The 21,654-nt window shown below is 44.3% G+C and overlaps 2 protein-coding genes across 3 annotated transcripts in view; one reads left to right on the top strand and one right to left on the bottom strand.

The window, feature by feature from the left end:
• RTF2 (replication termination factor 2) overlaps positions 1–21,654 on the top strand; it is an 89,641-nt gene that overhangs the window by 21,264 nt on the left and 46,723 nt on the right. The window lies entirely within an intron of this gene.
• Positions 13,634–20,542, bottom strand: LOC132566072 (beta-1,3-galactosyl-O-glycosyl-glycoprotein beta-1,6-N-acetylglucosaminyltransferase 7-like). The gene is made up of 3 exons (XM_060230752.1): positions 19,497–20,542; positions 17,836–17,931; positions 13,634–15,027 (listed from the first exon to the last, which is right to left on the bottom strand). The coding sequence occupies exons 1-3, from the start codon at positions 20,473–20,475 to the stop codon at positions 14,801–14,803; spliced, it is 1,302 nt and encodes a 433-aa protein (XP_060086735.1). The 5' UTR covers positions 20,476–20,542; the 3' UTR covers positions 13,634–14,800.

Here is a 21,654-nt window from a genome sequence, read left to right as displayed (position 1 = left end):
TCCTTCCTTCCCCAGAGGACCAGGAGGGGAAGGAGCTTCAGCCAATAGAAGGAAGAGAGGCTTGGCTCAGTAGTTCTGCAGTGCAATTAAGAAAGCCTGGAAAAACAAGCTCTGCCTCCCCCCCCTTCCTCCCCAAGGGAGGAGCCTCAGCCAATGGAGAAAACAGAGTTTTTGCTCTATAGCTCCTGTCTGATTGAGCAAGCCTGGCAAAGCAAGCTGTGGAGAGCGGGAGAAGAAAGCAGATGATAGCCAGTTGCTCGAGGGCCTGATAGGAGCCCTCTGGGGGCCTGATTTGGCCCCCGGGCTGTATGTTTGATGCCCCTGCTTTAGAATGCTTTCATGCAACAATTGATTTTAGCCTACTTCCATTTTGTAATTTCTTGTCATTGTTTTCTCTGTGTGCACTTTTCATTATAGCAAGGGAAGAAAACCTATTGCAAACCCTGGGAAAGTTTCACAGTGTGTACAGATTATAGATCCCCCCCTCCCTTTTTGGAAAGAGCTATGGTTATGTGACGGGGCTTCAGAAGACAGTGTTAATGATTAGCCAGCCCCCTTAGGTACAAAACACAGGAACATCTCCAAGTTACCTTATGCACTTGCATTGCAAGATTGCATTAACCGGTGAAACAATCGGTTCAGAGCAGGACACTCACATCAGTGGCTGTCTGCTTCTTGAAACGTCCTCTAGGAATCTTAGACACACTTTTGAAAAGACAAAATGGTCTAAAGCTGTTCTTCAAAAACAGGTGTGAGTTGTTTTCATTTACTTATTTTTTTGGCTTGAAGTTTCGGCCACTTCTTCTTTTGGTAAATCCTCAGGGGTGGCAGTTGTAAAATCCAGTCCTAAAAGTATAAAAACACCCTGATGCAAACTGTCCAATTTAAATAAACCAACAGCCTAAAAACCCATAAACTGCATGCAAGGAGCTAGTCAAGCAACAAATGAAACAGTTGTACATTGAATTATGTGTGTAATAGTGTTTAATTGTGTTGTTTTTAACTTGCGTAATGCTCCTTTAATCTTGGCAAGGAAGGTGGACTGTTAGTGAAATAAATAAAGACCACCCTTGCAATTATTTGTATTCTGCCTTGTGATTTAAACATACAAAATAAAGTAAAATCTCAAATACCTCCTCCCTTCTAGCCTGATGACTTAGTAATTTGCAGTGAAGAAAATGTGGGGCTGCAAGCATAGACTGCTTCAAGAAGGGATTGGATAAACATATGGAGCAGAGGTCCATCAGTGGGTATCAGCCACAGTATATTATTGGAACTCTCTGTCTGGTGCAGTGATGCTCTGTATGCTTAGTGCTTGGGGGGGGGCAGTGGGAGGGCTTCTAGTGTCCTGGCCCCACTGATGACCTCCTGATGACATCTGGGTTTTTTTTTGGGGGGGGGGGCACTGTGTGATGCAGAGTGTTGTACTGGATGGGCCATTGGCCTGATCCAACATGGCTTCTCTTATGTTCTTATGTATGTGACTATAGAAAAGTCACTGCTCATTCTTCAGCTCATTCTATGAGTCACTGCTCATTCTTCAGTGTGAATGTCACATTGGCTGTTTACTTAAACAGCTCAAACACACTGACTGTTTACTTAAGCGGATCAGTCCTCTTAAAAACCCGTCATTGGAATGGCTTGACTCTGAGTGGGCAATTTTTATTATATGTCGAGTTGTATTAAAGGTGTTGTTATAGGGATCATTGGCATATACACAACAAGGTGTCGTTATAGGGATCATTAGCATATACACAGCATTCCGGTCAATTAAGGTGCAAGTGCCCCTTTTGATGCTAAGATAATATCCAAAGCCAGCGATAGAATTCACTGTCACAGGAAGTGGTGGCGGCTACAAGCATAGACAGCTTCAAGTTAGGCCATGATGCATTTTTAAGAGGATTTGATCCATTTAAGTAAATATCCAGTATGCTTGTCATTATACAGACAAAAGTGGGAGGACTCGGTGGAGGTGTTTGGGGCCAGAACTCTAGAAGTCCTCCCACTGTTGCCCTCCAAGCACCAAAAACACAGAACATCACTATGTCCCAGACCTAGTATTTCATCTTAACCTTGTGGCAAAGAGCCACTGATGGACCTCTATTCCGTATGTTTATCCACTCCCCTCTTGGAGAGCCAGTTTGGTGCAGTGGTTAAGTGTGCGGACTCTTATCTGGGAGAACCAGGTTTGATTCCCCACTCCTCCACTTACAGCTGCTGGAATGGCCTTGCGTCAGCCATAGCTCTGGCAGAGGTTGTCCTTGAAAGGGCAGCTGCTGTGAGAGCCCTCTCCATCCCCACCCACCTCACAGGGTGTCTGTTGTGGGGGAGGAAGGTAAAGGAGATTGTGAGCCGCTCTGAGACTCTTCGGAGTGGAGGGCGGGATATAAATCCAATATCTTCTTCTTCTTCTTGAAGCTTATTGTAGCCACCACCACTTCCTGCAGCAGTGACTTCCATGTGTTCATTACACTTTGGGTGAAGAAGTACTTCCTTTTATCTGTTCTAGGCCTGCTTCTCATTAATTTCATTGAGTGTCCACAAGAAAGGAAGAAAAGTACTTCCTTCTCTACCTTCTCCATCCCATGCATGATTTTGTAAACATCTATCAAGCTTTAAAAAGCTCTAATCTCTTTAACCTTTCTTCATAGGGAAGGTGTTCCATCCCTTAATCATATTAGTTGCCCTTTTCTCCTTAATCATATTAGTTGCCCTTTTCTGCACCTTTTCCAGTGCTATAATATCTTTTTTGAGGTACGTTGACAAGAACTGTTCACAGTATTCTAAATGAGGCTGTACTGTAGATTTATACAGGGGCTTATTTGTTTTCAGTCCCCTTCCTAATAATCCCCAGCATAGCATTTGCCTCCCACCCCCTCTGTTGTTGTTTTTTTACTGCAGTCATACACTGAGTCAACACTTTCAGAGAATTATCTACCGTGACTCCCAAGATATCGGATCTGGTCAGTTGCCTCCAGTTCGGACTCCATCCACGCACATTTAGGATTTTTTGGCTCTGTTGTATGTTACTTTGCTCTTGCCCACATTGAACCTCATTTGCCACATTGATGCCCAGTTGTCTAGTCTCAGCAGTTCTCTCTGGAGTGTCTCACAGTCCTCCCTGGTTCTCACTGCCCTAAACAATTTAGCGTAATCCACACACTTCACCACTTCCCTGTTTACTCCCAATTCCAAATCATTAATGAACAAGTTGAAAATCACCAGGCCTAGGATTAAGCCTTGTGGTACCCCTCAGTTTACCACCTTCCAGTGTGCAAAAGTGCCTGTTTATGCTCACTCTCTGTTTCTTGTTAATTAACTAGCTTCTAATCCACGAGAGGACTTGTCCTCTTATCCCATGACTGCTGAGTTTACTTAGGAGGCTTTGATGAGGAACTTTATCTAAAGCTTTCTGGAAGCCTGGGTAAACATCTGCTGGGTCACCCTTGTCTACATTTTTGCTCACCCTTTCAAAGAACTCTAAAGCTCTAAAAGAGAAAAGACCTCCCCTTACAGAATCTGTGCTGATCCTCAATGGCTTTTGTTCATCGGCATGCCTACTAATTCTCTCTTTAATCTCACCAGTTTACCTGGTATCAGCATTAGACTGATCAGTCGGTAATTTCTCAGATCTCCCCTGGAACCTTTTTAAATACGAGAGTTATATTAGCTACCTTGGGGTCAAATTTTAATGATAGATTGCATATTTTTGTCAGTGAGTGACAGAAATAGCGCTGGATAACAGAATAGATTCTAGAAGGGCAACAACCCACTTGAGCATGAGAAATAGAAAACAGACATCAGAAATCCGCACTGTTTTTAAATCATGCTGGTAGCATGAACAAGGAATGAGCATATTTGCTGTAAACACAGATAGCAACTGAGTGGCCTGAAGAAGAAGAAGAAGACTGCAGATTTATACCCTGCTCTTCTCTCTGAATCAGAGACTCAGGGCGGCTTACAATCTCCTATAACTTCTCCTCCCACAACAGACACCCTGTGAGGTGGGTAGAGCTGGACTCTCACAGCAGCTGCCCTTTCAAGGACAACTCCTGCGAGAGCTATGGCTGACCCAAGGCCATTCCAGAAGCTGTACGTGGAGGAGTGGGGAATCAAACCTGGTTCTCCCAGATAAGAGTCTGCGCACTTAACCTCTACACCAAACTGGCAAGTAAACACACAAAAGTAAGGGCAGTAAGTTTGGCCTCTTGAGCTGAGCAGATAGAAGGATGAGAAAAAGCATCCAAGGTATTACGCAAAGAGACAACAGCGTACCCAGCATAAAAGAGGCCCCAAGGATTGCAGAAGCAGGACCTGTCAGTAAAAATCACCAAGTCAGGGTTCAGGAGGGGAGCATCCTTCAGGTCAGGGTGAAGACTAGAAGTTTCAGCCAACAGAGAAAGGCAATTATGGGGAAAGAGAGGGAATCTGGGCTGCTCTTAGAAGGTAAAGGAAGTAGGGTTGCTGGACTGAGACTAGTGCAGTGGTGAGTAGTGAGCACCAGGTTAGCCAGGAGGGAATTTTATGCTGTTGCTTGGAAAGGAGAGAGGCAACCGTGAGGGACATGTAGGGCCAGGGGCTGACGCAACATGGGGTTGGCCCTTTTCAGCACTAAAAGAGCAGCTGCAGCTACAGTACGTAGGCAAGGGGGGTGGGGGAGGCCAGTGGCCATGGGATCCAGCAAGGCTGAAAAGTAAGTGACAGGCCACATTTGATGTCCCAAGAGTTGTCAGAAGGCACCCCTGGTGACATCATCTTTCTTAGGACAGTAAAGATTAAAAGGAGAGGGTACAGGTCAGGGAGGGCTGGGGCAAGGGGGGAAGCCACAGCTCCCTTGCTGGAATGGAAAGCAGAGAGAATGAGAAACCCACAATATTACACCACTGTGCACCATCCACCCACCTTTCCTCAATAACCTGGGGCAGCAGGGAGCGTGAGTGATAGAGCAATTAAAGTAAGTGGATGGGGAGGGGCATGCAGACAGATGGCAGGGGAGGTGCTTGGGTAGGGAGGGTGAATGGCCGCGGGCCCCACCAGAGGCAGTGATCCCTGGCAGCTGCCCCCCCCTGATTTCACTACACCGTAATATGCTTCTTTTTAAAAAATATTTTTGCTGTGATTCACAGTATCTCTTCTGTTAGCGATCCTATCATGTTATTGTCAAGAATTCCCAACCCAGGGTATCTGAGTGCAAGAATATTTTAAAGGAACATAGCAGTAAGAAAGAAGACAACAAGACAACCATTTAAGGTTCTAACTACACAGTAAGGCATTAGTTCAGACTTACGGGTTTTTATTGTTCTTTGTTGAAGGAAGTCAGTGTTTCAAGTCTCTTTGCCCAAAGAGGATTTTGTGTGTATGTGCATTAGGGAAGTGCCTGACCTACGGTGAGGTTAGCCCACCACCTCCAGATAGCTGAAGCTGGCTGCTTCAACTACAACTAACAAGAGAGAACAGGAATGCTAAACTTCTTAAAGTCTAAGATTTGAATAGGCTGGGGCCCTTTAGCCAATCCAAAAATCAGACTACCGAAGTTATCTTGACATGGACTTGTGACAACAGATGACTCGGAAAAGAAACAGTTTGGGACGGAATACTTCCCTTCTGTAGTACAGAAGAAGATGATATTGGATTTATATCCCGCCCTCCGCTCCGAAGAGTCTCAGAGCGGCTCACAATTTCCTTTCCCTTCCTCCCCCACAACAGATACCCTGTGAGGTGGGTGGGGCTGGAGAGGGCTCTCCCAGCAGCTGCCCTTTCAAGGACAACCTCTGCCAGAGCTATGGCTGACCCAAGGCCATGCTAGCAGGTGTAAGTGGAGGAGTGGGGAATCAAACCCGGTTCTCCCAGATAAGAGTCCACACAGTTAATCACTACACCAGACTGGCTCTCCAGTAAATCAAAGCATCAAAAGAAGGAGTGAGGCTTGTATTAGGCTACAAACCTTCCAGTGGCCAAATGGTGTGGCACTGTTTGTCTCTGTTATTCAAAGGCACAAAGTCAACTTGCCAACTCCCAGATGTTTCCCTTTTCCCTTTTGATCTTTTCAACCCATAGTGCATGCCTAGAGTTCTTTAATATTGAGCCTGAGTGATGTTTAATTAAAGAACAAGAACTGAGCCAGAGTTCCAGTTCATTGACAATTATACTTCTGTAGCCTTCCATCCTTCCGAGGTCGGTAACATGAGTACCCAGCTTGTTGGAAGGTGGAGGGGAAGTATAGATGACCAGGGAAGGCAATGGCAAACCACTCCGTGAAAATGTTGTGATGCGACATCACCCCAGAGTCGGAAATGACTGGTGCTTGCACAGGGGACTACCTTTATCTTTATGAACATAACACAGTGGTGATATGGGTGCTACATAGAAGTAGAACAATAGGCAATGGATCAGTGATGATGACAAAGGCCCTCTTATCAGCTGCCTCTTCTGTGGAGTATGAACTTCTATGATAAGGGTGCTAGAAGTAGAACTTCTAGCAGGATCTGTGCAGATGTCTTTGCTATACATAGAACTAGGTCATTTGTTCAGTATTATGTGGCCTACTGTTTCTTGTTCAAGGACATGTTGATGTACTGAACAAGTGAATTGAATTACCAGCACACATCTGCAGAAGCCCACTAAACAGCAATAGACATGACTGCCTCAATTTTGACTAATAATATATGCACAAGAAAGTATACTGTCACATTTCTATGCCCTTGGGGGTTCTGAGTCGCACTAGTGTCTCAGGGCTCAGAAAGCCCATTTATAACACATAAGCGTTTCTTAAATATCACAGGTCAAAATTATTTTCCTGTTAACAGATTCATTTGTTCAGGCATGTTAAATATTGGCATTGCGTTTTGTATTGCTAAACAGCAGGTAGCTTGTTTATTTGTTTTAAAACAGATCCCCAGTGTGGTGCCAAAACCTTTCCTGGTGCCTCCCAAGTGTTTTTGGAAAGTGGTCAAGGCCAGGGGGCTTTTACAGTTGGATAGGAGCAGACATGAGGCATATACAGTTTCAGGAAAGCTTTTGTGATCTCTGGTGCCAAGAGTTGCCAGGTGAGGCAGACAAGCTGGCAGGGTACTTACCAGGAGGCTCCGGGAAACAGGAGGGAAGAAACGTGACTGATCTCTGAAGTTAGTTCCGGCCATTGCATTTAAGGGAACTACATTCCTTTTAAATGCCTTCCCTCCATTGGAAACAATGGAGGATGAAGGCACATTCCTTTGGGGCTCATAGAATTGGACCCTGTGGTCCAGTCTTTTTTAAACTTGGGGGGGTTTGAGGAAAGACACCCTATACTGCAAATTTGGTACCTCTGCCTAAAAAAAACACCCACCTCTAGCCACAGATACCCATGGACCAGTTCTCCATTATACCCTATGGGGACCAGTTTCCAGAGGGTATAATGGAGAACCCAGAAGCCATTCCCCCGCACACACTTTCTGATAGCCCTGAAGCAGGGAGAGAGCCTCCAAACTGGGGGATCCCCAGCCCCCACCTGGGGATTGGCAACCCTAAACAGTGCCCGTTGCTGCAATGCTAAACATCTTTGCTTGAGTGTTTAAATTTTTGGCGATCTCGGCTGACTATACAAAGGCAGCATTCTTAAAATGTTCCATGGCGAGCAAAAGTATACCGACTCCAAATGCACATTCCTCCCTTCCTTCCAGTTTTATGATGTCTTGCTTTCCTTCATGACTAGTTATCTAAGGCCAGTTGATAGTTGAAATAGTACTTCACAGAAGAGGCAGCTGATAAGAGGGCCTTTGTAATCATCACTGATCCATTGCCTATTGTATTGCTGCCATTGATGTTAGCTGCCATGTTTAAAGAACATCAGTTCTTTAAGAGGCAGTTTAATCACGCTAGTGGCCCCATGGCGCAGAGTGGTAAAGCAGCAGTACTGTGGTCTGAACTCTCTGCTCATGACATGAGTTCGATTCCGGCGGAAGCTGGATTCAGGTAGCCGGCCCAAGGTTGACTCAGCCTTCCATCCTTCCGAGGTCGGTAAAATGAGTACCCAGCTTGCTGGGGGGAAAGTGTAAAAGACTGGGGAAGGCAATGGCAAATCACCCCATAAAAAGTCTGCCGTGAAAACATTGTGAAAGCAGCGTCACCCCAGAGTCGGAAACGACTGGTGCTTGCACAGGGAACCTTTCCTTCCTTTCCTTTCCTTGATCACACTGGGCAGAACTGAACACAAAAATGCCTTGTGCGAGAGATTTTTCCATAACTTTCCCTTGTCGCCTCGGTGCAGGGAGCTCTGGTTGAGAAGGATGTTGATATTAAGACACACTCTGCCCTCCTTTCGCTAACACTGAAGTCTCTTGTGCCTTGGTGGAGCTGGTTTCTCCCCACTCGCACACCTCAGTTGTGACCCTGGTTGAAACCCATCTAAGTATATGGGGAGCTCTTTGCTTTTGTAAGAAAAACAAAACGGGTTGTAAGCGGAGGGAGAATCTGTCCCAGGTTTCTGCCCACTTTTAAAGGCACTTGATCCCAGTGACGGACACTTTTCCAATCTAGTCAAGCATGTTATTGTTCTCTTTCCACCGTGCAGTATTTTGTTCTTATTGTTTGAGATGATATAAAAGTATAGCACATTCAAATCTCGGTGCACCAACTATCAGGAGAAAACCAGCATTGTGTTCCCTTTTGAAATCCTTTTCGTTTATCCAAGATGCTTTATGGGTGATTGATTGTAAAAAGTTCCATTTTTATTACAGTTGCATATGGGCTTTTGGCCCATTTCCATATTTTCAAAACCAGTGGGATTGCTTTTACCAAGAATTTGTTTCCTTAAAGAACATGTTGCCTTCTGTATGACTGGGCTGTGGGCAGACTTTACGTTTCTGGGAACTGCTTGATTCCTCCTCCCCCCCCCCCCCGCCCACCTCCACCTTTCAGAGCTACGTACATAAATGCTCCTGCATCAAGGGGCCTTCAAGGCAAGTAAGAAGCAGAGGTAGTTTGCCATTGCCTTCCGCTGCTTAGTCTTCCATTGCTTTCCCCGTACTGACCTTACTTAGCTCCCGAGATCTGATGAGAGCAGACTACATCATGCTGCCTCCCCTCCTTCTTGGGTACTGCCAAACATGAAAGAGCAGCTTGCACAAAAATTACTCCACTTCAGAGCAAGTTTGCAGTGTTCTGGGGTAGCTGGGGAGAACTTTTTCCAAAGCAAACCATTGCCACCCCCAGTTGCAACTTGATCTGCAAGGTAGACAGGGTAATTACCTTTGTGTTTCCCCTGGAAGACGGCAGATAGCAGCTATGGCTCAAGAAGGGAAAGAGTCAACATCATGCTCCTTTCTCTTACAGAGCAAGAGAGTCCATGTGGGCTCTTGGAGGAGGAGAAGATGCATGGGCAGGGGTTTTGGTGCTGCCATTTCCCAATGGTGCATCTGTAGTCTGCCTCCTCTACATAAAAGAGAGAGATAAAGGAAACTGCTTTGCTGTCTTTACAGGGAAAGATAAGAAAGACAACAGCAACAGAGGAGGAGGGGTGGAAAGCTATTGTTAATTGCTTGGCAAGTGACTGGTCACACCAAGTGATCTTTGACCTGTGCCTGCTACATAACATGCAATGCATAAATTTTGTATGCCAAACTTTTCCTCCCTAAAAAAAAAAAAAACAACTTTTGAAAGATGTTTGAGAAGGACTGGATGTGAGGGGTTGGTTTCCCAAGGAAATAATGAGCCGATGACCAGCGCCGAATAGAGGTTATCAAAAATGAGCTTGAGTGCCAGTGGCCTCTCTCACTGCTGTGGAAAAAATGTTTAATGATTTGCTCCGATGACCTTCTGGTTAAGCCACAGATGAGAGCATTTGAAGATGGTTGCAGTCTCAGCCTTAATCCAGGTATTGTACAGGAGGTCCGATGTTTAACCCCTTGGGTCTCACTGGGAATGTGAATGCCTTTCTAAAGTTGTGGAAGGAAATCCCCTTATGCATAACACATTCAATGCTGCCTCTCCTGTTCTCTGGCTTGCAATTTCGGCTTCTGAAAAGATGGAGCATGCCTCGCTGCTGAGCACAGCAATGAAGCCATTAATGATTGCCAAATTCTTCTGTATTCAGCAAGAGGGAGCCTTCGTTGAACTCCAAAACTATGTTGGCTCTGTATTTGGGAAATCTACTAAAAAGGGATTTCTCTGTTCCCGTTTTCAACAGGGTTATGTTGTTTGAAGAGAGCACTTTTTAACACTCATCTTTTTGCTAGAAGCATGTTCTTTTTATCCACTTGGCTGTGAAGAGATTACATACACTTTTTTTCAGTAATAGCAGTGGTTGAGGTCACTGACATGGATTGTATCCGTTTGTGTGTGTGTGTGTAATGTCCCTGCACAATTGACATACTGAATATATTAAGTGATTCAGCCAGAGATGACAAACAGGAATATCAGTCCTTCTAGCAAGTGTCATGAGTGTTGCTTTGTAGGATCGCGAGGCTTACTCAAGAACTGTGGGTTGGATCCCATCAAAAAGATCCAACCCTGTAAGACTGGGCAGGGATGGAGTTGCATTTCATACATGGATGCCTTTGACAGGATCCAGTGTGGTGGATTGTGTCCTATCAATTGGTCAGAGGAGGAGCCATGATTTTCAGATGAGTAGCCATGTCAATCGGCAGTAGAAGAGCAAGATACGAGCTCAGTAGCACCTTAAAGACGAAGAGGATTTATAGCTGTCAAAGGTCCTTAGGAGATCTTACTCTTGGAAGCTTATGTCCCAGAAATCTTGTTGGTCTTTAAGGTGCTACTGGGCTCAGATCTTGCTCTTAGAATCATAGAGTTGGAATGGACATCCTGCACAATGCAGGAAATTCACAAATACCTCCCCGCCACACCCCCAGTGACACCCACTCCACACCCAAAAGATAACAAAACCCCCCACAAAAACCCTCCAGTATCCCTGGCCAAACCAGCCTGGAGAACAATTGTTGCCTGATGCCAAAGTGGTGAACAGCATTTCCCTTTCCCAAATGCAACTGTTGGGGCAGCTTTTCCAAGAGGAAGGATGGGTCAGGGACAGGGTGGAAAGGACCTTTAACCCTTTCATCTTTCTCTTTTTTGCCAGTGCTAAAGAACTACCACCAACCTACTTGTACTCCAGTTTTGGGGTGGGTTGGGGGGGGCGGAATGCTGATACCTGTAAATTTTCTCCAGTAGAATTAAAAATAGCTGGAGGCAGGGTAGGTTTTCTTTATAGAAAAAGGGGGAGAAAACAATGGGGCCAGGGGGACCCTGAACTACACTGTGGTGTTCTCCCCTTAGGAAAAAGTGCAGCTGCATTCAGAAAAGAACGATAGCTTTCCAAATGTAATGCATAGCCTGAGCTGCAGGAGAAGTGTTAAAGGCTGAACTGTAAAATTAAGGTGGCCTTTTGGGGACAGAGTGACAGAACCCAGAAGCAAGAGAGAAATCAAATACTTCCAATAAGCTGTGTTATCTGAGGAATGAATCTCTGAAACCGTGTTATAACAGAACCTTGCTTCTGCTCTCTGAGCAGGAAAACATTCTAGAAAATGAACGGAAGCAATTACAGGAAGTTAACTTTCCCACTTAGCAGCTACACACAATCATAAAATGCTCTGTTTGCAATTTAGACTTCTAGTGTTAGTTTGGATGAGGGGGAACACAGATCTATAGAGCCATTAAAATGCAATTCAATTTAGCAGCAGATTCCCTGTGCAGTTTGCTCATCTTAACGGAAATTTAACATCTCCCATCTGTTTCCGGTAAGATAGCTGTTCATCTGACTGATTTCACCTTTAGATTTTGACATCTAGGACTCCACAATGCAAGAGGCTGTTCTGGGAAAACCTCTCACGTTGGGGAAGACCTCTTGAGGAAAGCAGTAATTCTAGCAGAAAAAGATTTGTGGGATCCTGCCCTCTGTTTGAATGTATGCACATGAACCTGATCAGGGCCAGCCCATCCATTCGGCAGCCCTAGGTGGATGCCTAGGGTGCATCCTTGAGGGGCTCCAGTTTGGGCCCTCTCTTCCACCCTCATCTCCTCAGCAAGGGAAATAGGTGAGGACATAAGAACATAAGAGAAGCCATGTTAGATCAGGCCAACGGCCCATCCAGTCCAACACTCTGTGTCACACAGTGGCAAAAAATTTTATATATACACACACACTGATGGACCTGTGCTCCATATTTTTATCTAAACCCCTCTTGAAGGTGGCTATACTTGTGGCCGCCACCACCTCCTGTGGCAGTGAATTCCACATGTTAATCACCCTTTGGGTGAAGAAGTACTGTACTTCCTTTTATCCGTTTTAACCTGTCTGCTCAGCAATTTCATCGAATGCCCACAAGTTCTTGTATTGTGAGAAAGGGAGAAAAGTACTTCTTTCTCTACTTTCTCCATCCCATGCATTATATTGTAAACCTCTATCATGTCACCCCGCAGTCAACGTTTCTCCAAGCTAAAGAGTCCCAAGCGTTTCAACCTTTCTTCATAGGGAAAGTGCTCCAGCCCTTTAATCATTCTAGTTGCCCTTCTCTGGACTTTCTCTAATGCTATAATATCCTTTTTGAGGTGCGGCGACCAGAACTGCACACAGTACTCTAAATGAGACCGCACCATCGATTTATACAGGGGCATTATGATACTGGCTGATTTGTTTTCAATTCCCTTCCTAATAATTCCCAGCATGGAGTTGGCCTTTTTTATCGCAAACGCACACTGTCTTGACATTTTCAGTGAGTTATCTACCACGACCCCAAGATCTCTCTCTTGGTCAGTCTTTGCCAGTTCACACCCCATCAACTTGTATTTGTAGCTGGGATTCTTGGCCCCAATGTGCATTACTTTGCACTTGGCCACATTGAACCACATCTGCCATGTTGACGCCCACTCACCCAGCCTCAACAGATCCCTTTGGAGTTCCTCACAATCCTCTCTGGTTCTCACCACCCTGAACAATTTAGTGTCATCCGCAAACTTGGCCACTTCACTGCTCACGACAGCAAGGCACGGCTCCTGTGCCTCAGATTGCACGAAAGCACAGACCCAGGAGGCTGAGCGACAGCACTCAGGCTGCATACGTGCTCTGAGGCGCAGGATCCACACCACCACACTTGCCCTCACCGGGGACAAGGGCGAAAGGGTGCAAGCAAGCAACAGGGCGGGGCCTCGCATCGGATGCCAGACACCCTGAAGCTGGTGACCCTGAACCTAGTTGGTGGAATACCTTGGCCCCACTCCATGGCGAGAAATCTCTTCTATCTTGCAGAAATCCCAGTTGGATCAAACCCAGTGTCCTACACCTGTGGTCTGAAGTAATACAAACTACTCTGCTTCTTTATTTGTGCAGTTTATGTAGCTTTCATCTGCTACTCTATGACAGAAGAAATCCAAGTAGTTGAAAAACCAGTAAATGATACCTTTAAAAAAAAGTGTGCTAAAACAGGGATGACAGATGTTTAAAAATTCTGTGGGGGGAGGGACAAAGTCTGGTGCCACCTTCCAGAATATTTCCACAATTGGGGGGGGGCAGGTATTCAGCATGATGGGACCATGATATATCAAACTCTGAAATATCTGAATTAAGGTGTGGGGCTCATCTCTCAAAATGTCTGAAACCCAATTTCCCTATCTCTTCTAATCAAAACTACAGGCCAGTATATTTTGTTAATATAAAATTGTTTTATGGTCTGACTTGTTGGCCACATCTATTCTAAAACAATTCTAGAACAATTCAGCTAAATTTTAAAGAATAATAAATATGCAGACGCACATTGATAACAGCTTTGGAAAACATGAGTGCACAAAAAGGGAATGTTCCATGTGTACGGTTCTTTCCCCCTTTTTTTTCAGTCTTCATAGTCATGATTACATGTAATAAATTAGGTGACAGTGAGTAGTCAGTGCTATGAAACGTTGTTGAATGAGTCTGCTCTCCTTTCAAGCTGCTTTGTAAACTTCCAATTCCATGTTTTGCCATTCCACTGAGATCAGTAGCATTCCTGTATAACTGTTTGAATCCAGTGGTGCACGAGCAGAAGCCTAAATGGACTTTCTGTAGTTCCGCTTGCACAAGATCTTTCCTCTCCATATCTTTATAATGCCCAGAAATTGGTGCCACAACAAGTTATGCAAGCAGAAACTCAAGTGGGCACATAGTAATTTTGGCTTATCTCAACTTTACCGTTGTCTGTTTCTTGCTTTTCTCTTATACAAGAGCTCCGGTGTTGGATCCAACATAATGTCTTTGTTCACATTCACTCTCATTTAGTCTTTGATTGTTTTCCTTGCAGTAAATTTCCTAATTTGTCCTCTGTCCAAATAGAGGCCTATGGAACACCAAATTTCATCTTGAGTCTTCTTCCTAGATTCTTTCTATGTACTTTGTGTTGATATTTTTTATATTTCATAGAACTGCCTATGCAGACAACTTGGAATTTTTAGAAAATGCTGTTAAGCATTCTAAAACATCTGCTGCCAGATAAATTTAAGGAAACTTCGTTCCTGAAATCTTAAAAAGGTTTTTAATAAACCAGTCAATTGACTAAATGCTGCAGACCTAATTAATGTGTCTGGAGAATTTATGGTATTTTTATACTGCATTTCTACCCAAATGTCCTCAAGACCACATTGCTAAAGATAGCGGATGCCAGTATATACCTCTTCCTCATTCTGTGAATAATTATATTCCCCATGTAATGTTGTTGGTGGTTCCAAGATATAGAATTAGGGTGCTGCTTCAGACAGATTTCATATCTGTAACATATTTGTCAAAATGATGTTCTTTGGTTCCTGTCTTTTTGTCCTTCTGATGTTGGTCATAGTTGATTCAGATGGTTGGCTTCATATTAATATAAGAATGTTCCTGTAAAGCCCAGTGTTCTTCCAATGGGACTTCAGCTTGCTGGAGTACTTTAAGCCGGTAATGCCTTTCTAGACATTCCATGACAAGTGGGTAGGTTTCTGGCTCAAATTTGTTGGCAAACAAATGAGGCGATTCAATGATCCATTTTATGTCACCAAGTCCATAAACGCAAATGCCTCTGACATAATGACCTGCAAAAAAAAAATGAAAACCATAAATTGCCAATCAAAGGCTTGATGCAATCTAGAATATGGAGTGGGCATGACAGGTTAGGGATGGGGTCTGACCATTGTGTGACTCCTGTTGAATCCCATATCACTCTCCATCTGTCCCATTGTCATTCCCCTTCGATTGTTTTATTAACTCAGATTTTTAACTTGTAATTACTGTCTCCTTGGGCAATGTTGAGTAAGGCAAGGCATCATAAAGGCAGATGTTAGGTCAGGCTTAGGGAGATTCCCTGATAGAGGTCAGAGCAGAAGTAGTATGGAAAACAAAGGCGACTCTCCCTGTATGCTTTATCTTGGCATTCATTGCTTAAGTTTCACACGTGAGGGTGCTGTACTTAATTACAAAGGTCCATGTGCAACTAAGAGAAGGAATGCCTGTATGTGAATCTGTACGTGGTTTGAGCGTGTGAGATATAAACGTGTGTGCATGTTCTTTGATTGGGCCCTGCCAGCATGGGCACTGAAGCTTCGCTGTGAAATAAAAGAAGGTCGCCTAACCTATACAGATTATAAGTTAAATTTTGAAACTATAGCTCAATGTATCCTGGGACATAAATGCTAACGCTCCTTTGTCAGAGCTTTCAACATGTGCTGAAAGCTGTCACTAAGAGCTGGGATTGGATCTTCTTAAGAAGAGGGGCTTGAGAGTTTTAAAAGTTCCAGTCCCACCTCTTGAACAGTACTCAACCCTGTTTCTTAGGCCGGATTTTGTAAAATGGGGCCCAAGCCTGGCCCAGCCCACCAAATGGTTTCTGTATCTTCGTGTGGCCCTTGGGATCAAAAGTTTGGATAATCCAGCTGTTGAGAGTCGGGGGATCTCTTACATGTATGAATCTAGGACAGTGTACAGGGGCTGTATTTGGAGGAGCAAGAAAAGTCATACTAGATTTCCCGGGTGGGGTGAGCTTCTTGTCTTCTTTGCAAAAGCAGTTAGGGAATGGCTGGTGGTGGGTAGAAGGAAAGATGGACAAGTAATTGGGAGGTCTGTTCCCTGCCTTTGCCTCTGGAGTGACAAGAGTATGATGCTAGATTATCTCTTTACACATGCTAAACCCACTTCCAGTGAGTATGGCTATACATCCACAGTATTCCAATGTTTTTCTCTTTTCTCTAGTGTATCAGAATAATGTTTTATATTGACATACTCAAATAAGGGATATTGGCTATTCATCTCATTGCATATACCTAACCCATTTTCATTTTATGTATTCTTGTTTCCAATGCCTGACTAGAATGATGTTTATAATGTATAGATTGATGCTGATAAGTAAATTAGGTAGCCTACAACTAGGAAATACATGTCTTTCTGTGATTTGCAAAAACACCAATTGGCAGGGAACTTTATTACCTTTTATGGCTATCCAGACCAAATGGCCAGGCCAAACTGTTGTATCATGTGAGCACAGCCAGTTTGCACTCTTAAACAACAAACTGTATGTATTTCAGCCCACAATACCTGACCCCCTCATCTGATGAAGTGTGCTTAGGGAGCTCACGAAAGCTTACATTCCGAATAAAACTTAGTTGGTCTTAAAGGTGCAATTTGACTCCTGCTTTGTTCAACTTCTTCAGACCAACACGGCTGCCCTCTTGGATCTAGCTAGATTTCTCAATAAACGATTTCTCATTCAGTCCTTGCAAAATGAAGGCATCTCGCCATGTTTGTTACAGGCTGCTGTTGTTTGCATCATCGAAACCCAGCTTTCTGGAATATATTCTGAGTAATGCTTCCTCATTTTATTCATATTTCCATTAATAACATTACTCGGTCATTTCCCTGTTATGAGTCACTTCTGCAACACGTTTGTATCATGGGAGGCCACCGCTATATTGCAATATGCAAATGCTACCAGCCAAACCTTTCCCAGCATAAATATATAGAGAGAGTATTACTCCAGTTATCCATGAAGATCACTTTAGGAGAGTGGGCTGTGTTGGTCTGCAGTAGAAGAGCTAGATTTGAGTCCAGTAGTACTTTAGAAACCAGCCTTAGAGGACAAAAATCGTAGTTGGTCTCTAAAGTGCAACTGGACTTGAATCCAGCTCCAGATACCTGTTTCCCTCCTTCAACTGTGGCTGTTTCTGAAATTTCAGAGAAGGGGAAATGAAATCTGAGTTGGAGAAAACATCTTGTCTGACTGCCTCATCACAGTAAAATTCCTTTGGCAAAGGTTTTTTTTTAATTGACCATTTACACTCCACTTTTTCCCATTGGGGCCCCAAGGCAACTGAGTTCATTCTTCTCTCCTCCTCCTCACAACAACCCTACCAAGCAGATTAGGCTGAGAGTGTGTGACTGGTCCAAGATCACCCAACAAGCTCCCTTGGTAGAGTGGAGATTCAAACCTTGGTTTCCATGGACAGTCTGCCACACTGATGTGCATGCAAATCAGCTTCACAGTGTAAAACCACCCTGTTAAGTAGAATGTGTATAAATAACCGCAGTGTTACAATTGCAGGAGGAATCTCAAATTAGTTTGATCCCTTGCTACCTGGTGGAATTTCCCACGCTTTGTAAATATCAAGATGTATATTGTAGATAAAAATTAGAAAGCTGTTCAGTGACTCTGGTTCCATAGAAATGGGTAATAGATTGGCAAGATCCGTCTTCCTTGTTCTGATGTTGTGTAATCTGTTTGGATGGGGATTTTGCCCGCTCAAGCTGTGCTCAAGCAAATGAAGGTGTGGTGTCTCATCGGAACCTGCCATAGAGAGGAGCGCACAGAGCGCCTTGAGGTGAGCTTGTGCCGTGTTCGGTTGTTGTGTTACCTTTGCAGCCGTTGTGCGATTGTCCTTCTTTATCACTCCACTTGATGGCTCGTATGTTTCCATCCCACTCTGCATCCGGCGTGGCTCCTGGAGCATCTGACAGTCACATCAGAAAGCAGCGTTTACCCAGGGTCGATTATTTAAAATGCTGAGTCTCTCCCCGCCCCCTCCCCCCCACACATGCTCTGTTAGGTCTTCTTGCAATTTCAGTTCTGCCTTGTCTCGTGATTCCTAGTTCTCTTCAGGGAAAGAAAAAAAAGCTTCTATTTCTGAGGCTCGGTTGGGGACTAGGGAAGGGCTCAGAATGTCTTAAAATACTCCGAAGCAAAGGCCGCTTGTGAAGGCATAGGAGGTTCCCCTGGCAACCAGTCAAGGAGGAAGTACAGGTCTTGGCATCTAAAGAGGATTGCGAAAGCTCTGCTAAGTTGTAAAAGAACTACCCGGCCTAGGGCACATCATGCCTTATTTTTGGGGTGGTGGTGGTGGTGGTAAATGCTTCAGCGCAGGGGAGTGGCATTGGCAGCCTTTACATCACCCCTTGCTTGCAAGAACTAGCCTGGCAGGAGCATTCTAAGAGCCCGAGGCAAAGGCAACAGAGAGCAGCACTGCCAGCTCTGCCATCACTGACAGCAAAATGGGAGACGGCAAGCTAGGTGGTGCTCCAAGGAGACCTTGGATGGAGGTGGGGGTGGGGATCTCTGACTCCATGCCCACAATCTCATGCGGTTTCCTCGATGCAGGATGGCAGGCTTTTGCTTTGGGCAAATTCTTGCCCAGGCAATCGGCTGCCAGACTCAGTTTGGGCACCTCAAGGCATGAAAGTGGAAGCGTTCCTTCCGTTCCCGATCTCTCCTTTTGGGAGGATCAAATGTGCTACGAAAGTGAATCACGTGAAACTGGCCTATTTGAAGCATTGGTCTTAGCCTGAAATACGGGAAGACAGGGATATAATGGGTTTCTTTTTGCTCACCAATGCCAAGTGCCTGATTCCTCTCCGCCCAGTGGTGAAACTGTGACTCCTCTCTCATGCTCTTTCTGGGGTTCCCTTTTCTCTCCAGGAGAAGCATTGTAGGGGATACTTTGGGCTTTCAGCATTGTGTGTGTAGAGAAATTGTCAATTCATAAGGGTTTATTAAGGGTTTTCTTGACTTTAAAAAAGCATAATTTTTATAGATAGCAAATAGGTTAAAAAGGAGCCCTATGGCACAGAGTGGTAAACTGCAGTACTGCAGTGCAAGCTCTGCTCATGACCTGAGTTCGATCCTGGTGGAAGCTGGGTTCAAGTAGCCAGCTCAAGGTTGACTCAGCCTTCCATCCTTCTGAGGTCGGTAAAACGAGTGCCAAGCTTGCTGGGGGTAAAGTGTAGATGACTGGGGAAGGCAATGGCAAACCACCAGCAAAATGGGAGACAATGAGACGCGGGGGAACGACCCTGTATTAAAAACAGGTTCTGTAGATTCAGGGATTTTTCAGATATAATATCTAGGAGGTTGTACAAGCCTTTTGGTGCTGAATATTGTGAGTTTGCGACTTTATGAATGCTGAAGGGCCAAATGAGAAAGTTGCCTTGCCACATGGGCTTCTGGCTCCCAATTGGTTCTCATGGACTTGAGTATTAAAGGCATGGGGATACTTTGTAGTATTAAAAAAATTCTGCTTACCTGGCAGCCTGTTCAGAGTGACCCAGAAGTGTTCATCAGGACTGTAGGTGTCCCTTGACCATTCAAGCAGATCTTTTGCACGTTCATCAGTCAGTACAAACTCTGCAAATTTTCTTGTGAGCACATAGTAGGCGCTCCCGAAATAGATAGTCAAATTGTGGGGCGGCTCGCTTTTCACCTTCTTTGTTGGATACACGTAAGATTTTCCTGCGTGTACATATTCATTGTAACTTGTGTGCGTTCGATATTTCATATGAGGCGGCTGAACAATTCCCGGAGTCATATTCTTACCATTCCATTTGCTTTTGATGTATTGCATCAGCTCCTTATTGGTTTTGATGGGAAAATCCTGCCCACATAGGTTAATGACATAATTCCATGGAGTTTTGGAATGAATCAAGTCATGCATGCAATTGATGTCTGCTTGCAATCTAGAAAAGCCAGCATAGACAACAGTCTCTCTTTTGGAAGCGATAAAAACGTTTTCCAAGCAATTAACCAGAGTTTGCACAGCTACCTTGTAATCCCGTGGTGATTTTTCATCAATGTGGATGCAGTAGATATTCTGAGGCATATAAATGGCTCTGAGTAACTTGATAAACATGTCCAGCTCTTTGTGAATGGTGATGATGTATGCCAAAGAGAAGTTCCCTTCTTCTTCCGACAGTGGCCTGGTAATGAAGTGCAGTCTCTTGTGGACCGTTGAACAATTGCAAGGAGTTTGTATGCAGGTGGACATACTCTGGCCATGAAGAACCTTCTGGCACAGGTAGCCAATTTGAGGAGCAGCATCTTTGCCCTCAAAGAGAGCCGAGCAAAGCTCATCTGGGTAGAAGCCGCACTCGGCTAATTCCAGCGATGGTTTTTGCTTATTGGCTTCCTTGGGGATTGTATTCCTGATGTAGATGAAGGCAAAGATGAAAAGGCAGCCCACAATGCATACTAAAAACCCAGATTTGACTGCCTCAAGTTGGTTCATCTTCCGTGATCCAGACGTTTTCTCCTAACCATAGTTCAGAGGAATGTGTTGTCTACCTGGAGAGAGATGGGAAGAGAAAGCAGTGTTTGAATTAAGATGGGTGGCCACTGTGTGTAAGGAGCAAACCACGCCCTGTGCGCTCCACCCCAATGAAGTATCTGGTTAGAGATGTAGCCTGTGTCTATGGAACTTAGTATTTTATAGGATGTTTTCCTGAATACAGATATTGAGAAAAAACATGCCTAAATGTGCATTTAAGAAATGGCTGTTCTTTCTTGCCTTTACCATTCTCTGGCTTAGTGTTAAATTTCTAACCTCATCCTACCCAGTTTGAGTTTCTGTTTACATTCCCATGTCAGTTCAGTAAGACTCCTGTTTATTATGATTACTTTTCTTTTTAAAGATCCTCAATCCCCCGCCTACAGGAGTCTTTTTTTTTAGGGGGGGAGGGGTTACAGTGTCTGCCTTGTTTAAAGGGGTGGTATCCAAAGAGTTATTGAGTAACGTGCAAAAACGTTTGATGCTTCCTTTTCAAAAATTATTCTCCCGCTCCCCCACTTGCCCATCTTTGCTATACTACAAGCTTCCCTGAATCTGAACTTCCATGGGGTGTGTGTGTGTGTGTGTATCTTTGCCCTGTGGTTTGATAAGCCCAAATGCAAAGCTGTGGCATGCGGAACCTAGTTGCACCATTCTTTGACTTCTGATCTTAGTTCCTTTGTAAAACAATGCATTTATCTCCCGAATTTGATCAAGTACTTTTAAGGCCGGAGTTGGTCTTGGCTAGCTTTCCCTCTAGCAAGGGCAGAGTGGTGTTAGTCCTTGCTAGGCAAGAGATGATAGGTTAGCACACCTTCACTACTGTTTCATTTTGTTCGAATCATGAGAGAAATCGCCATCTGTGCCTCTGTTGTGATGAAAACTGCATTAAGTCATGGTCTCACTCTCTTATTTATTTAATTTTTTTGCCTCTAATTTTGGTTTAGGTAGCACCAAAGAGAGTGTTTTGGGAAAGCAAGGTGTAATTTTTTTTTTAAAAAAGTCTTTTTAGTGTATTTCTAATCTCTCCTGAGAAACAGGAAAATTCTGACCCTGGCAACTTGGCTTTCCCTTGTGGAGCTATTTCTGGTTAATGTTTCCAATCCTGTTTTAGCAAAAAGAAAACCGAACACCCAGCCC

Source organism: Heteronotia binoei, chromosome 2 (genome assembly GCF_032191835.1).
Source record: "Heteronotia binoei isolate CCM8104 ecotype False Entrance Well chromosome 2, APGP_CSIRO_Hbin_v1, whole genome shotgun sequence".
NCBI classification, from domain to species: Eukaryota; Metazoa; Chordata; class Lepidosauria; order Squamata; family Gekkonidae; genus Heteronotia; species Heteronotia binoei.
The sequence above is the reverse complement of the archived record's forward strand: the minus strand, read 5'-3'. Positions and strand labels throughout refer to the sequence as shown.

Coding starts and splice junctions, on each gene's coding strand:
- LOC132566072 (XM_060230752.1), bottom strand. CDS start 20,475: ATGAACCAACTTGAGGCAGTCAAATCTGGGTTTTTAGTATGCATTGTG. Junction 17,932..19,496: donor CACTCTGAACAGGCTGCCAG/GTAAGCAGAATT, acceptor TGTGACTGTCAG/ATGCTCCAGGAGCCACGCCG. Junction 15,028..17,835: donor ATCGCACAACGGCTGCAAAG/GTAACACAACAA, acceptor TTTTTTTTGCAG/GTCATTATGTCAGAGGCATT.